Source organism: Elephas maximus, chromosome 10, assembly GCF_024166365.1.
Source record: "Elephas maximus indicus isolate mEleMax1 chromosome 10, mEleMax1 primary haplotype, whole genome shotgun sequence".
Lineage (NCBI taxonomy): Eukaryota > Metazoa > Chordata > Mammalia > Proboscidea > Elephantidae > Elephas > Elephas maximus.
The window spans coordinates 105,704,167-105,722,746 of record NC_064828.1 but is presented as its reverse complement, the minus strand read 5'-3'; the positions used below and the strand labels follow the sequence as shown (position 1 = coordinate 105,722,746).

Here is an 18,580-nt window from a genome sequence, read left to right as displayed (position 1 = left end):
ATTTATCAGATAGTCCTTTTTTAAGTTTATATTTTTCATAACTAACTGAGGCTAAAATAAGTGTCTTCATTGTAGAAATGGTAGTATTATTGCCATCTAGAAATGGGTAAAAGTATTGCCCTTGTAATAACATCAGTTAGCACAGCTACCTTCAAGCAGTATTTGAAAATTTAACTTCTGCTCACAGGACAATAAAAAGGCTAGCAAGAAAACAAATCTTCAGGAACAGCACTACAATGTAATCTGTAATAACCAGAAGCTTTAAACCATGAAACAAATGCAGATTTCCTTCTCCCTGGAATATAAATAGGACTGTAGGCTTACTCTATATAGTAGTGAGCGTAAATGAAAATTTTTCAAAGCTCTAAAAAGAAAACATACTCTGAATATGCATCATCTATAACATTGTTTGGTATATCCTGTTCTCAGTATCAGAAGGTTGTCAACGGTGTTAGCACTATAATCTACAACATAAGCTCTCTAAAAATTTGAAACAGAATGAAATATTAATTTTAGTGTGATATCACTGGGTTGCACTATCCATAGTTCTATTATAAGTTAAACAATAAGACTGATTGTCCTAAAAATGCTAAGTGTAAAGAAAAAAAAAAGAGGGCTTAAATAAGAAATAAACATCAAGGTCTGCCATAATTAAGCCACTTCTTTAAAAAGCATCAACAGATTACAATAGGACAATATGGTTTTCATTTCTTAAGTTCAATGTAAATTGCATAATTCAGTTTTTATTTTTGAACATACAATGGTTATACTATACCAGGGCTGCTAGCCACAATAAAGACATCAATACAGGTAGAACGACCTTATCCAACTTCAGTATCATTTTGTAATAATTTGTGTAAAATCCAACCACTGCTTGGGTAGGAGAGAGCAAGCCTGAGATGCAAAAAAGTACATCTTTTAATTAAACTACACTGTTACCTTATAAAAATGTGAGGTTCAACATTTGTTTCCTTAAAAACAGTACTAGAGTTTCCGACATGGCAACCTAGCTGACAGTTCAGGTATCTCTAAAGGAAATGCAGAAACCTTACGTCTGTAACACACCAAGAAGCTCTTTCAGATTATGTATATGCAAACGGCAGTGTTATGATCCAACTGAAGAACAACATCGATCTTGACAAAACAAGAAATGGGAGAAACAAAAATTGATTTCTGAACCAAATGTGTGTTCCCTCACACCAGAGTAACTCCACGGGAAATGCAGGCACAGAGCAGATATGCTCCATGTTATGAGTATAACCACACAAATGAAAACAACTGCATATTAGAATTCAAAAATGAGTTACGCACATATTCGTTAAAGGTTTTGGTTTGTCTTTGTTTTTTAAATAGACCTCAAAAACTGTTTTATCGGTTTTGTTTTTTGTAGCACATCTTTTCTAAGTAATTCTCGCTTTTCACTCCAGGAGACATGAGAAACAATGTGCAAGAACACAAGCAAACATGTTTCTCTAAGGCCATGAACTGGTTTGCTGAGTTGTACTGTTTTATTCAAGTAAAAAGCCCTTCTCTGAATAAGGGGTCTGTAAAGGAAACCAATCTTCTTCAACTCGTGGGCCTGTACACTTGTAAGGTTCTCTATCACTCAGAAAGAAAGCCAAAAAGTAGAATTCTCATTTGAGCATTAGCAAAATGGTCTCTATTTACATTTTTTAAAAATCTAACACATTATGTTTTCTAGCTGATCCATTTTGTATGTTACAAAACAAAAAAGCAAAACCTTAGAATAAGATAAGAACCCTTTTTGTCTTTAAAAGGTCAAACAGATACTTTTTGACATCATGTCCTTTATACAATGGCATACTGTTCATATAAAAGGTCTCTTATCCTATAAAAATCTTGACAAAGGCAGCCTTCTAATCCAATGCGTCCAGTTTCCGTCTAGAAATCCAGAGAAAAAAATATAAGTTCATTTTCTATTCATTAATATGTAGCTATAATCATCAAAATATATTAAATAAATTACTTTATGATTGGCCAGGGAATGGATCGTTCTGACTCATAGAATATGGATATAATATTCAAATTATGAATTTTTCATAGGCATAAATGTCAGAGGCTTCAAATAGAAATTTACAATAAAATTATATATTATTTCTTTGGAAGTCACTCTTCTAAGGCTTCAAGGTCATCATTATGTATATGAATTACTCATCTTCAGTTTTGTGAAATTATCACACAAGAATCACAGAATCCAAAATGACAAAACGTCAGAAGCAATTGTCCAATTCCGCCTTTCTTAAAGACATACTTACTCTACGGACTGCTACTTGATTGTTGCAAACAAGAACACCGCCTACAAATTCAGCTTGAATCCCCTCCCGTAAAAGAACTTGTTTGAAGTCTGATAGTCTTGGTTCGTTCATAAAAACTGACTGATGTCCAGGAACCTTGGCAAAGGTCAAGGAAGAGAGAAAACACCAGGTATACAGTTTTGCTGAATAAAGGGAAACAACACATGATCTCTAAGATATTATCTATTATTCCCTGAGGTTCTTTGACAGATCATTTCAAGAATGTAAATCACATGCCAAGTTGTTATTCTGAATTTTACCTCATTATTTAGCATTACAAAGCCCTTCACATTTTCTGACTGTTTCACAATCCATTTTATTAGTCGCGGCTCATAGCCAGAGACTTTGGGTCATATTATGCTCTTCACACACTCACTTGCCTAACGGCTTCAACTCTCTGAGTACCAGTAGGCAGAACTGAACCAAAAACTTATTTTCCAGATCCCGGTCCTTTGCTTCATTTCAGAGGCCAATTCTCTCCTAACCCCATCTTCATGTTCCCTTCTTCCCCAGAGTCAATGCGGTGGATGCCACTGGTTTTAGAATCAGAAAGGCGTGTGGTACAACCTAATGCTGCTACTTTGAAATTGCTCTGAAGGGTACTAGTATCAGCACAGAGAGAAAACAAAGTTCCCACTCTAGTACCTCCTCCCAATTTCAAAAGAGCAGTGCCAGAAGGGAATCCAGCAGGACTAAAGACAAGCCTTGACTTGCATGAAGGACTTTTATAATAAAGTTTAATGCTGTTGTATGTTAAGGTAATTAAGTAGAGCTGAAATCTGTGTTAATTAAGTAGGTATCTCTTGAGAACATGGAAATACTGGGCTAGAATTACGTTTATACTTAATAAAAGAGTTCTTACTATATCAAAGCCAAAAGCAATTTGAATTGAGTTGATATCAGCAATTTGAATTGAGTTGATATGATACAAATATGGAGTGCGAGAGTATGACGTTTTTGGAAAACTACAAATCTCCTGTTTGGAAGCAGGAAGGCAATTCTCATAATCATCAAACTTAATATTTAAAAATCTATACTGAAAACATAAATCGTGAAACAATTATGCACCTCATAAGATGATTTGCTAAAGGTTTCCTTTAAATCATTATCGTTCATGTGTTATAGCCTCACAGAACTGATACACATACATATATACACATACACAGGAACGTAGTTTGACCAACCTTTTTAAAAAAAAAAAACCCAAATAAGCTTACATATGACACATTTTAAATGGTTAAAAACAAAAGGAAAATGAGAAGGATGAGAAATGAAAGAAGAGAGAAAAGGCGCGTGCTTTATACCTCATGAGGTGGCAAGGGTTCCAAAGTTGGAATGATCTCACTTTCTTCCCCTGTCTCTTTCTCATCATCTCCGAACAGACTTTTCATGGCTTTTTGCTGTGCTATAACGCTAGAATCTGAAGAAGCTTCCACTTGCATTTCTGAGTCTTCTCCATCATCCTTCAGCTCTCCTTCTTCTAAAATAACTCCTGTGTCCACTTTGGAGACTCTCATGTCTAGGACACCATCTATCCAAGCTAACTCAGCATCTTTCGCCTTACAAAACTGAAGGGAGCTAACAAGTGAGTCTTTTAATCTCACCTAGATATGCAAGGGGAAGGGAGAGAAATAAAAATCACAGAATATAAACTGCTAACAAGTTAAATATAATCTATGATCATTTTCTAACTCTGATAATGTGTATAAAAACCTGAAAACCTTCCAGTCATCTGTCACCACAACAGATCTGTAGGGTCATTAGCGCCTCTGTCTACCTTCTAAGCTGAGGTTCTTCATCCTGACTGTACACTGGAATCAAATGGCAATTTTAAAAATACATATACATTTATATATATATATATTTATATATATATATATATATATCGGTGCCAGGGCCTCACCTCCAGTGGCTGTGATATAACTGGTGGGAGTACGAACAGGACACTGAGTTTCCCACGCTCCTCCAAAGCTCCCCTGAGGATTCTCACGTGTAGCCAGGAGTGAGAACCACTGGTAAAGTCTCATCCTCTGATACTTAATGTACTTCAAGGGCACTGAATTGCTTACAGTTTCCAGAATATACCACGCAGTTTCACACCTCCATGTTCTTGAAATGACACTTCCTCCTGCTCTGCCCAGAATGACTTTTCTGCCTGGTTAATTTGAATTCGTTTTCTCCAAGCAAATATTTTCACCACTTGTGGGAAGCCTTCAATGACACCACCTCCCACCACTAGGTAACAGTAATTAATCATGGTGACATGGAAACGAAAAGAAAGAGTGGAGGGAGGGGGCGGGCTGTCTCACCAGGGGGAGAGTATTTCCTTGCCACGAGCTCCACAGACTATAAGGTCTGCTATGGCCAAGGACCACGTCTGTCTCACTCACAACTATATTCCTAATGGATCTCTTCTAAACCGCATCGAAAAGGACTTATTTCTGTGTGGCTCAAATGCCAGGGTATTTACCTGGTAGATATGAGTCTCACTAGTGGCATCAACTGTTTCATGTAGCTTTGGCATATACACTTTAATATCTTTCCCACCAAACGCACGGCAGCACTCTGCAAGATCCTGACTGGCCTCTGGAGGTCCGTGGACAATGATCAACTGTCGTGGTTTCATCTGATTAATGATTTTTTTAATGGAATCCCCATCAGAGCGTCCTTCATAGTCTATGTAGGTGACCCTGGCTCTGTAATTACACACGATTGTTCAAGTTTACGTACGAGAATAAGTCAATTCTGAATCTAGGTTTTTTAAGGCTTTTGTCATCAGGAAAGAAATATATACAATATATAAAATGAGAATTTGAGGAATACACAAGTGTCATATTGTTAATATGTACTATTTAGATCTTAGCCATACCTGAAAATATACACTAAATAACACCACTGGAAAAATAAACCATCTTACTTTATAGTGACTTAAAAAAAAAAAATTCCAAAAGGTTTCTGTGGCCCTCAAAGGAACACTAGGAGCAAGGAGGGAGAAAAGATAGATAATGATCATTTACTGGTGTTATTAACTGTGCTAAGCAGACAGGGAAAAAATTTTAACTACTTCAGATCACACCAGTATTTTTTAGACATGAGGTACCTGAGATGTTCAAGCTAGGAGTATGCTTTATGAAATAAGCACTCAGAAAAATTAAACTTGAAGATGCACTATTCTCTTTCATCTGCTACTACCCATTGCCATCAAGTCGATTCCGACTCATAGCGACCCTATAGGACAGAGGAGAACTGCCCCACAGTGTTTCTAAGGAGTGCCTGGCAGGTTCGAACTGCTGACCTTTTGGTTAGCAACCAAGCTCTTAACCACTGTGCCACCAGGGCTCCTCAACTGCTACTAGACTTACTAAAAAGGCCAGATTTATAAATGTACAATTTAATGTTTAATCTCCTCCCCAACACCAACTCAATGACTTTGGCATTGAAATATGATAAATGAAGAGAATATACAACCATATTTCACAAATCTTCCCATGGAAAAATAAATTAATTTTTAAAAGCACACACTAGAGGAGTCTCAGAAATTTTACTTTTGAAACAATGTAAATTTATATAATTCAAGTGTCTTAAATTTTATCTTGTAAACTATTCTGAAATGCAACAAAAGTCCTTACTTTATTTCAATGGACTCTGTCGTAGAAATACACTTGGTAGGAACATCTGATAAATCCTGATCCATGGGTTCATCTCCATTTGTCAAGCCAGATTCTAACTTGCTTTTTTCTTCTTCAGTAGCTTGAAGTTCTGGCACTAAGAAATCCTCTGGTCTAAATGATAAATTTCCAATTAGAGTAGTAACAAGCAAGATAATATTATATAATATATATAGCCAAATAGTAAAGCCAGTTGCCGTTGACTCCAATTCATGGTGGCCCCATGTGTGTCAGAATAGGGCTGCACTCCATAGCGTTTACAATGGCTAATTTTTCAGAAGGAAAAAGATTGCCAGGCTTTTCTTCCAAGGCACCTGTGCATGGACTCAAACCACCAACCTCTGGTTAGCAGCCAAGTACATTAACCGTTTGTACCACCCAGGGACTCCATCAAACTAGTAGGTGGCCTAATTTTTAGACTTCTCACCTATGTCAAAATTTAAATATATATTTGATCCAAGCCAATGCAATTTCATAAAATCAATTATCACATGTCAGCACACATTATGTTCTTCATGACGATGGGGAATGCTCTTTAAAAATCACCACATGGTTTCTGGGGCTATGGAGCCTGGATGAACCCCTAAAACTATTGCTTTAAGATAATCTTTAAACCTTAAAACAAAAATATCTCCTGAAGTATTCTCAAAACCAAACAACAGTTTAGCTTAACTCATAAAGAATACCTGCCTTGAGCATCATGCTTTTTTAAGAACTGTCTATATGGGATCAAACTGACAACAGCAACTCAAAAGATTAGACAGGGAACTTAAGAGACAATGAGTTTATTTTAATGGGAGAGGAACAACTCAGAAAAGGAGGGTAAAAATGGTTGTACCACTTGAAGAACAACGTAATCAATGTCACTGAATTGTACATGTAGAAGTTGTTGAATTGGTGTATGTTTTGCTGTGTGTATTCTCAACAACAACAATAAAAATAAAATAAATAATAATTGCCATGTGGGCCAGTGCTAAAGGCCTAAACAGGTCATCTAGAAGATCACAAGTATTGACACAGAAACCTGTCAGCTAGAATTATTAGCAACTGCAAGCTAGCCCTGCATTCTTTTCACTAATTCTTTTACTCAGGATCAATGGTTTCCCCTGTCGACTCCCAATACTTATAAATCTCAGACCTCATTTGATTTCCTTAAGACCTCTAGTTATTTTTTCCTCCCTGCCCGAAGAAAGTAGATGACTTTCCATTTGCACATTACCAAGAAGACTGAGATAAAAAATTATTAGCTCCCTCAAAAGTCTATCATTATTTCAACGTAGTAGTAAGATAGTATCCATCTTCTCATCCTCACTCCCAGTATCAGTTCTATGTTAAAAAAAAAAACTTTTTAAAAACATTTTCTAACCTCCTGCAATTGTCTAAGACCCATCCCAAAACTCACTGACACCTTCGAGAATCCAAGCCTCTGTCACCAACACCCAGATTGGTGCAGTAGCTTCCTAACCCCTGGAGTCCAACATCTCCAACTGTAATCTACAGTAGCAGTGACAACCACTTCAAGTGCATTTACTATGAGTCAGGTGCCGTGCAAAGTGCTTTAAAAATATGACCTCATTTAATTCTTATCTCCATTTTTCAGATAAGGAAATTGAAGCTAAAGTGCACTATCCATATTCTAAACAGATTAGCTGCTTGTTAAGTGGGATGGTAAGCAAACTCACCAATTAAATTGTTATTTCTCCTCTCTGTTATTTTGGAGGGCTGAGGAGACAGTGGAATTCTCCTAATTAAATCTAACGATGACATTAAGTCCACTATATGCTCATGATAGCACTGTGGAAGTACAAAGGAAGTACAGGAGAGGGACTTGTTGGGGTGGCAAGGCAGAATCAGGAAAGGTTTCTAGGAGTTTGTGAAGCCAGATTCAGACACCTGAATTAACATAAACTCAGTCTCCTAAGTTTCCTATCTAATCTTTTGAGTTGCTGTTATCAGTTTGACCCCATACAGATAGTTCTTAAAAAAGTTGCATCAATTGGTCTCAACCCACCTGGAGCAAAGGTGAATAAAGAACATCAAAGACATAAGGTAAAGATGAGCCCAAGAGACAGAAAGGGCCACATAAACTAGAGACTACATCAGCCTGAGGCCAGAAGAACTAGATGGTGCCCAGCTACCACCGATGACTGGCCTGACAGGGAACACAACAGAGAATCCCTGATGGAGCAGGAGAGCAGTGGGATGCAGATCTCAAATTCTTGTAATGGTCTGACTGAGACTAGAGGGACCCCAGAGGTCACGAACCCTGGTTCTTTGTTAGCCCAAGACTGGAACCATTCCCAAAGCCAGCTCTTTGTACAGGGATTGGACTGGACTATAAGACAGAAAATGATACTGGTGGAGTGAGCTTCTTGGCTCAAGTAGACACATGAGGCTACGTGGGCAGCTCCTGTCTAGAGGTGAGATGAGAAGGCAGAGGGGGACAGGAGCTGGCTGAATGGACATGGAGAATACAGGGTGGAGAGGAGGAGTGTGCTGTCTCATTGGGGGAGAGCAGCTAAGAGTACACAGCAAGCTGTGTATAAATTTTTGTATGGGAGACTGACTTGGTTTATAAACTTTCACTTAAAGTACAATAAATAAAAAAAAGTTTTGCTTTGTTTACATACTTGATAATCTCTCCATATTCATCCCATTTAATTCTTTCTTCTGGGGCAGGAAACATGGGATAAGACTTTTTAGCCTGTTTGAAGAAACTTCCTTTACGACTACCTTCACCTTTCATCATCAGGTCATGCTTAGTCTTGTGAGCCGAGGGCTGGTCAATATCCTCTTCAACATCACTCTCATCACTAGAATCTATATCTGCCCTGAGAGGGTTTCAACATAGATGATGGTTGTAAAATCCCAAACAGATTTTGAATTAATATTTATAAAATTATTTTTAATTAATAATCAATATTATTTAATATTAATTCAATAATAAAATAATATTCAATATTAGATTAATATTTTATAAAACACAACATTAACTCTCAGCTAATAAATACATATTAATGGAAGAATTTGGTATTCTAGCACCATTTCATAACAAAAACAATGAAGTCAAAGGAAAATGTAAATATTTTCAATTAGGTAACTTCTAAGAATTAGAAATAAATTCTTCTCAAATTACATGTATGAACTTATAAGCTTACTGAAAATAACATACTCTTTTGACTGTTCAAGTTTTTTAGCAGCCTCTTTCTTTAACTTCTCTTTTTCCAAGTATTCCTCAAGTTCCTTCCCTTCAAGCTTCACACGTTTCCGCAACTAAAGAAAAAGAGCACACCAAAGGAAATATAAGTATTAGTGGGTTAAGGTGGTGGGGTGTGAGATACATCTCATTTCTAAATTGATTAAACTAAATTTTCCTCTGAAATGATTCAAGTTTCCATTGTATGCAATTATAGACCCTATTTAGATTAGTGCTAAAATTACACTGTTACATTTCTAGGATGAGTTTAAGTTGAGCTGGTTAAAAATCATTCATCAATCAGAAAAAGAAAATACAGATAAATATTTTTTATAATTTCAAGTATGTGAGGCCTACAGGTGACTTGAGTTTCAAAACCTATACAGGAAAAAATGAATAAATATGGCAACAGGAAAAAAGGAGAAATCCATTTGGCACTTTAGATCTCATAAAATCAAAAGAAACTGAGAAAACCGTTTGTAGCACTCTATCAGAAGCCACTTTTTCCTAAGCGCTTTTCCAAAATCTGTTAAGAAAAAGATGGTCAACACATTAAAAAGGACAAAATACATATAGGCAATTTACAAAATGGGAGATAAAATAGCTAGAAGCCATGAAAAGACGTCTAATTACACTAATGGTTTTGAAAAATGTAAAACTTAAAAATGTAATACCATCTTTTATCTATGAGATCGGCAGTGCTAATTAACATATGGGGAAAGGGTGCCTTTATCTAGTATCTATGGGAAAATTAGCCCAACTGTGTTAGTAGGCAATTTGCCAAGATTTAAAAGAAAAATGTGCCTGTCACTTGACACAGCATTTCTACTCCTAGGAATATATCCTACTGAAATAACCTCAGTGTGCAAAGAAAAAATACGTGCATTGCGGTAATGTTTGTAATAGTGAAAAACTCAGTCAAAAAACCAAACCCACTGCTGTCAAGTCGATTCCGACTCATACAATACAAGGAAAGTCAGCACAACTGGACTAAAACAAAAAGAAAAGTTAAAAAAAAGAAAGAAGATGTCATTACTTACAACAACAATTAAAAAAAAAAGAGTAGCTGCTGAGGCTGCTTATATATAACCAGAAACCTCATGGGATTTGGTTACTCAATTTGGAGGTTTAAGGTCAGTTCCATGGGACAGCCCAGTTAGTGGGCCTAGTAAAGTAGTTAGTGCTTCTGTTTCACCTCCTAGTTCGCTATGTAGTGCTTGCAAGTGGCCATCTAAGGCACAATTGGTCTCTATTTGCCTGGAGCAACAGAGGAACGTGGAGAGTCAGGAAGAGGAGGAGGATACAGAATGTGTGGCTGACTGCCTCCATGAACAATTGCCTCCTTTGCCATGAGACTATAAGAAATGGATGGTGCCTGGCTACCATTACTGAACATTTTGATCAAACATTCCACAGAAGAATCCTGATTAAAAGGGGGAAAATGTAGAACAGAGTTTCAAATTTTCATGGGCTCTAGACTTTCGGGAGCCAAGGGGGTTGGATGAACCCCCAAAACTACTGCCCTGAGATAATCTTTAAAACTTAAACCAAAAATATCCCCTGAAGTCTTCTAAAAACCAAACAGTTTAGCTTAACTAGTAAGAAAGGTCAGTCTTGAGCGTTATGCTCTTTTAAGAATTATCTAAATGGGATCAAACAGCAACTCAAAAGATTAGATAGAAACCTTTGGGGGCAGTGAATTTATGTTAATATGGGGAGGAACAACTCAGAAAAAGAGGTTGAGAATGGTTGCACAACTCAAAGAATGTAATCAATGTCACTGAATTACACATGTAGAAACGGCTGAAATGTTGTATGCTTTATTGTGTATGTTTTCAACAACAGGAAATTAAATTAAAAAAAAGAAAAGAAAACCCTATGGAGCACAGTTGTACTGTGACACAAACAAAAAGAAAGAAGTTGTCAAAGAATTGAGAGGGCCAAGCACCATACATGTGGATGCTAAAGTCATCAAGAATGGAGTCTGGAGAACTGGTGGACAGGAAGGCTGTGACCCAGGTTCTAAAGTCATCAGTGAATGACAGAGAATGAACAAGAGGTCAGCCAATGTCAGAAACAAGGAGGGGTTAGCATACTGTATAGCCTAGGGGCACAAACCACAAAGGAAAGAGGAGAAATGGCTTGAAAGCTATAATATAGAACAAGGAGGAGAATCACCCCATTTAAAGTACATGGAGTGTGAAAGAGGAAAAAAAATTGTGTCTATTTGAAAGAGTTACGGGGGAGAACATAATTAGGAAACAGTAAGACTTAAATTAAGGAAAAAATGTGAAAGAAACTTTTCAGAGAGATTGAGAATACAGTGTACACGTATACCCTATGGGTGTTGTTCCAGAAGGTAACACAGAAGTGTCTGAGAATGAGAATTTCCAGTTAAGGGGCTCTGAAATCTGCACTATTAAAGGCTCTCTCTAGTTACTGTGATAAAAACCCTAAACAACTTCAAGTTTTACTTTTGGTCACTGACTTTTATATACATCCACAATGTATCTCAAAACAATTTGAAGAAAAAGTTCAGAGACAAATGTTTACCTCTATTTCTGTAATTTTTTCAGAAGGGTTATCAATTAGGAAACGTGCCAAAGTCCCAGGAGTAGTTCTATAAGTTAGAATGATTGAGTTTTTAGGGTCCTGACACCACTGAATAAAGAGGTCCCTTGAAAATCCACATTCCAGGTCAGGTTGGCTGGCAAGGACAACTTTGGGGCTAGGTACTCGAGCCAAGTCAGAAAGACCATGACATAAAGAGAGATGGCGAAACTGGAATGGATTATTTCTTTTGTCTTCAAAACACCTCATCAATTTATCACTCATCCATTCTACCTAATACAGGGGAAAAAGATTACATTAATTAGAAAATACTATATTACATTTTCAATGCATTCTACAACAGTCAACAAGTTCAAGTTCTATATTGTTTTATGTCTTTTTGCTGGGGAAATAACTTATACTTGTACCATTTTGACAAGCAGCTTATTTTCGGCACGCATTACTTGATCCTTCTGTTCCCCTTTGGGTTCTCCCACCCCAGATTCATCCCTAATAATCCAATATTACACTGTTTCATTTATAAGTCACCTGTGATAAAAACCCTAAACAACTTCAAGTTTTACTTTTGGTCACTGACTTTTATATACATCCACAATGTATCTCAAAACGGATACATTGGTATCTGAATATCCTACCCCCAGAAAATGCTATTTCAAGGAAAAGAGCCTTTTCAAAAGAAAGAGAATAATAAATTCCAACATTTATATCCTTTGAGGTAAGTTCTATTTTTGTCCCCATTTTACAGATTAGGATACTAAGACTTAGAGAAGGAACTTGGCCAATCTACAAAATGGGGGCAAAAACAGAAACTACTTCATGAGGCATATAAAGATTAAAGGAAATATTACATGTAAAGCACACAGAACAGTTTAAGTGATTGTTCTTTTTGCTGTTGAAATTATTATTATTAACAACCTCTTCGACAGAAATATAAATCAAAATGGCAATTAAGACACTATATTTCACAAGCCTCAATCATTATAGCAACCTTCTTTATTACAAATGCTAACATGAAAACAAACCTGGGACTTTGAAAACTCCACCACGTTATAACTGACATTATTTAGGAGGGCCAATGAGTAAACACCCAATCCTGCATCTTTAGTTCTCCAAATCTGATCAAGAAGTTGAGCAAGTTCCAAAACTCTGCCTGCGGTGTCCACTGCTATTAATACGTTTCCATCACCTCGAAGTGTTTCCAGGACGTTTGCTAGAAAAGAACAACATAAAATCCCCATAGAACATAGCAATACTTGGCTACAAAATGAGTGATAACTTTATCCTCCTGTTTTTACTACAAAGACTACAATTTACAACTAAGCAATTACATACTAAGCCAGGTACAAAATATTAAAAAATGTCATTCAGGTTATTATAACTACTTTTTATTCTGTTAAATAGATCACCACAGAAGTGACAAACAATGCCTTTGATGCTCATTTTTTTTTCATTAAAAATTATTTAATCAGTAGTTCCCAACCCTTTTCATATCACAGTATACATAACAAATGATATTCTGTACAGTACACTAGATAAATGAATGACTAAGCCAAATGCAACCAGCCTGGGCTTCCCAGACTACCTTGGTCTTACCTGCCCACCCTGATGAAGACTTTGTTATAAATAATTCCCAAATGTGTATGTATATATGTACGTGTACATGTACAACATATCACTCTTATCTATACATATTTAATATACATGTATAGTATTATGTATGCCTATAGAATAAAATATAAATCAACTCCCTTCCAGTGAAGTATCTCATGGAAATATTTGGTAAAACCAAACTCTAGCCAAAAGAAAAAGGAATTGCAAGGATTGAAGAGCTTTTTTAAACGTCAGTGTAACATAAAATCAAACCAACCCCACTGCCATCGAGTCAATGCCAATTCATAGTGCACTATGGGACAGAGAAGAACAGCCCCACAGGGTTTCCAAGGCTGTAAATCTCTACAGAAGCAGACTGCCACATCTTTCACCCTTGGAGCAGCGAGTGGGTTTAAACAGCCATCCTTTCAGTTAACAGTTGAGCACTTCACCACTGTGCCACCAGGGCTCTCCGAAGTGTAACGGTATATATTTATACATATATTTTTAAGTAGAGAGACTAAGGCAGTGTTTTCAAACATGTTTTCCCAGCGGGTCCAATTTTCCCTGCTGAAATCCCACGAAGCTCATAAAAGAATGTAAGAGCAGAGTAGCTCTAGTCAGAGCAGAAGCAAGCCACAAGGGCCCAGAAGCCTAGTAATCTTTAACCAAGATTACTAGACTAGTGTATAAAACTCCAACATCAAAATTAACTCACTGTTTGCACTATGATTTATCTCCTTTGTTCATTTTTCTTTTCCCATTTAAGTGGTTTTCTAATAAATTCGTCTGAGGTCTTTAGATATTTCAGCGTTCCCTAGACATACGTTAGTGAGTGCCAGGGAGAGCTAGCTATGTGCTGGATGGTAGGCAGAAGCCATCTTTATAACTATTCCACAAAAGTTAAATTCAAATTCACTAAAGCAGTGCCATATATAAGATATTAACATGACCACATAGTATTAAGGAAAAAAAACAAAACAAAACATTAGAGTTAGCCAATCTCTTATGATCAAGGAAAGTGTTAAACAAAACTGAATAAACAGCAACTCATGGTGCCATGCATTTCCACTCCTCTTTGGAAAGAACATTACGTAATACATACTCAGAAGTTGCTCATCTCTCTGTTTTCGCCTAGGCTGCACGTAAGTAGCGTTAAACGAATCTGTGATAAGTAGCGAGGGTCTGCTGAGCATTTCCAGGGAACATCCATTCAAGTGGCTATAAAAGTTTTAATAAAAGAGTATTTTACATCACTTCAAATTAACAGTAATAGATTCTCCTACCCAAAATAAGCAACTTCTTTAAGAAGCTGCTTCTTCGCCTAACTATAAAAAGTATACATGCTTATTGATCAAAAAATCTAGAGAATTCAGAAAGTATTAAAAGGAAAATAAAAATCTTTTAGAATACCATCACTCAGAGATAGTCAATACAGTATTTGGGTGTGCTCCCTTCTATGCATATAAATAATTTTTTCTATGCCTATACAAGTGTATTTTACAAAGTTTATGTCCTATGTACACTCGTATATACTCAGTTCTATATCCTGGTGTTCTCCCCACTATGACATTAAAATTTTTTTCTAAACCTAAATTTTAACAACTGTAAAAAAACTTTCTGTTTCGTCTGTACTGTATTTATTTGATAATTTCTTTTTACTGATATTTAGGTTACGTTTTCTGCCATTATAATCTTTCAAAGAACATTTTTGCAAAAAAAGCTTCAACTGCATTTCTGATTGTAATTCTTTGTGACATATTCATATAAATGTATTTCTTGGAATATACAGTAATTTCTAAAACATTCACTACTTGATGTTTTAAATCACCCTACAGTCCTGGTTTATAAAATAACTTTGTTTCTAATTTTCCCTCCAAAGAACGAAATAATGCCAATTGTATTTTCTTTAGTTTTTGTCTTGATATACCTACATCTCCCTCTTGTGGTTGAAGTCAACTGCATAAACAATTTCTTCTTCTCCATCTTTGACTATTTTCCATATTGTTCCACCTATCATATGACCAGCTGGCAGAGGTGTGATAGACAAGCCATGTCCTTTGCCTACGTCAACAAGATAACAACAATACTCACATTTCTTTTACAACCTTCAATAAAGATTACTTACTTGTAAGTTATTATTAATAGGTAATATATGCAACGACACGGAAGTAAAAAGACATAGTGAAAATCGAGTCTCCCTCACCTGTCCCCCAGCTACTCCATTCTCTGAATTTTGTCATTTTATTATGCAATCTTGCAGAGCTATTTGTGCTTATTATAGATAGAAGACTAGAGACTAGACTTAAAAACTAGTATATTCTTAAATTATTTAATATAAGCTAATATAATTTTTTTTAATAAGTTAGTGTTTATATCACATATACAGTTACCAAGTGCTTCCATATATCCTAAACTCTCAACTGACAGAACAACAATTAAAATCCCATACAGTAAGTAATTTATTCTACAGAAAAACAAAGCACAAGCAACATGGTTGAGACCATTGCTACTTCCTGGCTAAAATTTCGGAAGTCCACTGTATCATTTTCTCAATGCCAGGGTCTGTATTTCTGAAAACTGCTAATACAATTTTCTCTTTAGATGATAAATTAAATTAAAAAACTTTTAATGTTCAATGCTAGAATTCAGTCATTTTCTGCTCTGTGCTGCAACTGCCCTTCGTTTACTCCAATCACCACATCTACCCATCTGTGCTACTTTGTCTTCTTGACCGAACCATGCACTCCTAGGAGGAGGATTTGATCACATTCCCCTTTGTGCGTTACACACAGTAAACATTACATAAATCTTTCCCAAGTGCCATGGATTATGTCCCCCCCAAAATGTTTATCAACTTGGTTAGGCCATGATTCCCAGTATTCTGTGGTTGCCCTCCATTTTGTGATTGTAATTTTACGTTAAAAAGGATTAGGGTGGGATTGTAACACCACCCTTACTCAGGTCGCATCCTTGATCCAGTGTAAAGGGAGTTTCCCCGGGGTGTGGCCTGTACCACCTTTTATCTCTTAACAGATAAAAGGAAAGAGAAGCAAGCAGAGAGCTGGGGATCTCATGCTACCAAGAAGGCAGCACCAAGAGCAGAGGGCGTCCTTTGGACCTGGAGTCCCTGCGCCTGAGAAACTCCTCGACCAGGGGAAGACTGAGGACAAGGACCTTCCTCCAGAGCCGACAAAGAGAGAAAGCCTTCCCCTGGAGCTCACACCCTGAATTTGGACTTGTAACCTACTAGACTGTGAGAGAATAAATTTCTCTTTGTTAAAGCCATCCACTTGTGGTATTTCTGTTACAGCAGCACTACATGACTAAGACACCAAGTAAAATGTGAAATGGCGTTAGCTGTTAACATTTTCTTAATATTTAGTATGGAATATTTTAAAATCCAGATGATTTGGGGGAAGTTCAGAGTCCTACATTAAGACATAAAATGGCTAATTTTTATTCTTCAGGCCACAGTGCCTAGAATTTTTACTAAGATTACTCCTCAGTATTTTTCAGTAATTAAACCCCATTAGTCCAATCCTTTGCTACTGGAAAATCTTTTACCTTTCAAATTCACAATCTGAGAGAATTTCAGCTGCTGTATTTTATCAAAGGCTGCATCAACATCATCTAATGTGAAGAGTGTGAAATCTTCTGTGTTGTGTCGAGACTAAAAGAATAACACAAAGAACAGATTAAAAACAATCACTGTAGGAGTGATAAAATTGAAAAAACAATCATTTGAATTACCTGATAAAGATCATACATGAACATCTGCCCCATTTTATAAACAGGAATGGTTGCATAGATAGCGCAATTCAGACCCAACTTGCCAACAGCATACGGGAGCGCACCAAGGTGGAGAGGATCGGGGTGAGACAATAGCACGGCATCAATCTGGTGGACGTGCCTAGGAGAACACAATCAAATTGACCACTCTCTTGAAGCTTGTTTTCAAGGGTGAAGATAGGATATTCAAAACTGACTTGCAAAAACTCTGATTCCTCCTGATAACTTGGATTAAAGAACATGCTGGAGTAAAACAAAACTGAGAGCTAAAATTATGATACCTATAAATTTCAATTATTATTACTACTGTCCTGCATACATTATCAAAATTACAGCTATAAATTGCACCTAAAAATATAGTGTGTAAACACACAGAGAAAAAGACAGCGAGCGAGGGAAGGGAGGATGGAGGAAGAAAAAGAGTAGACACCAAAAGTACGTTCATTTTGAAAGGCTATCTTATATACTATTAACTCAAGTTCAATAACTCAGCTTGGAATTTTAGAAATTATTAAGGAGAAGATGTTTAGTCTGTCGCTTGTTTATTATGTATTTTTGTCTCAGTTTTTCAGGATGGTGGCTGACAGCATACTCATTATAGTAAAAAACTTTAACTAGGGAAGCATAGGCTCTCATTGACAAGTTAACCAGAGAGTGTCTTCTGCTTCAAGTTCTAAGTTCTGTGAAGGTCGAAGTACTCTTTCCTTCTATAATTACTGCAATGCTGCAAACCTAACTGAATGTTCCTTTTGTAGGGTCCTTTGGTATCTCGCAGCCTTTATTCTGAGGACGTTCTCAACATCTAGTACCATATGACACAGAAAGTAAACTAAATGTGATCTGTTACAGAACTTTTACATGGAAGGTTTTTCCTCTCCTCGACTCTTACGAACTTAATCTTACTCTTTCCTAAAGTTAGGGTGCAAAATTTCCTGAGCAATCCGTTAGCCCAAGTAACAATTAACTTAAGATTTTACTGAATTTTATAAACATAGTTTATAAATCAATCAAAGCATTACAAGTTAAACACTCACTAATTAGAGCAAAAGCAAACACTGTGTAACATCAAAAAAGAAGTTAATTTAAAAGCCCAGAAATATGAAAAGTAACTTACTTCCTCAGGGAATCTATAATATCCATTGAAAAGTGTTCATCCCAGCCACAGTCCAATAAAAATCTAAACTCATCAACTTGGAGAAGATAGCAAAGAGCAGACTCTTCTTGGACCCCAGAGAGGGTAGTTAATTTGATAATTGATGTCATCTTTTTTTTTGGTCCAATAACAACAATCTAAAAGGTTCTTTCAAAAGAAAAACAAACATAAGAGCACAGTCTAAAATATAAAACTGACAAAATTATATCAAGCTTGTAAGTGCACAGAAATCCTGTAAACATGGAAAACAAACATTTTAAAGACTATTACCATCATTCCTAAGTTTAAAAATATA

At 36.4% G+C, this 18,580-nt stretch overlaps 1 protein-coding gene across 2 annotated transcripts in view; it reads right to left on the bottom strand.

Annotated features, from left to right (window-relative positions):
* Positions 1-18,580, bottom strand: part of CPSF2 (cleavage and polyadenylation specific factor 2) — a 41,997-nt gene that overhangs the window by 13,170 nt on the left and 10,247 nt on the right. The window contains exons 3-16 of one of the 2 annotated variants that reach the window (XM_049899487.1): positions 18,247-18,432; positions 17,094-17,253; positions 16,908-17,013; positions 15,275-15,404; positions 14,446-14,561; positions 12,773-12,960; positions 11,733-12,023; positions 9,156-9,256; positions 8,614-8,814; positions 5,945-6,097; positions 4,786-5,011; positions 3,620-3,919; positions 2,277-2,411; positions 654-1,902 (exon numbers count right to left, since the gene is read on the bottom strand). In XM_049899487.1, coding sequence (XP_049755444.1) covers positions 1,810-1,902; positions 2,277-2,411; positions 3,620-3,919; positions 4,786-5,011; positions 5,945-6,097; positions 8,614-8,814; positions 9,156-9,256; positions 11,733-12,023; positions 12,773-12,960; positions 14,446-14,561; positions 15,275-15,404; positions 16,908-17,013; positions 17,094-17,253; positions 18,247-18,395 — 2,349 coding nt within the window. In that variant the 5' untranslated portion in view covers positions 18,396-18,432 and the 3' untranslated portion in view covers positions 654-1,809. Of the gene's footprint in view, positions 1-653; positions 1,903-2,276; positions 2,412-3,619; positions 3,920-4,785; positions 5,012-5,944; positions 6,098-8,613; positions 8,815-9,155; positions 9,257-11,732; positions 12,024-12,772; positions 12,961-14,445; positions 14,562-15,274; positions 15,405-16,907; positions 17,014-17,093; positions 17,254-18,246; positions 18,433-18,580 lie in introns of those variants that run through there. The other variant, XM_049899488.1, reaches the window with a different exon arrangement.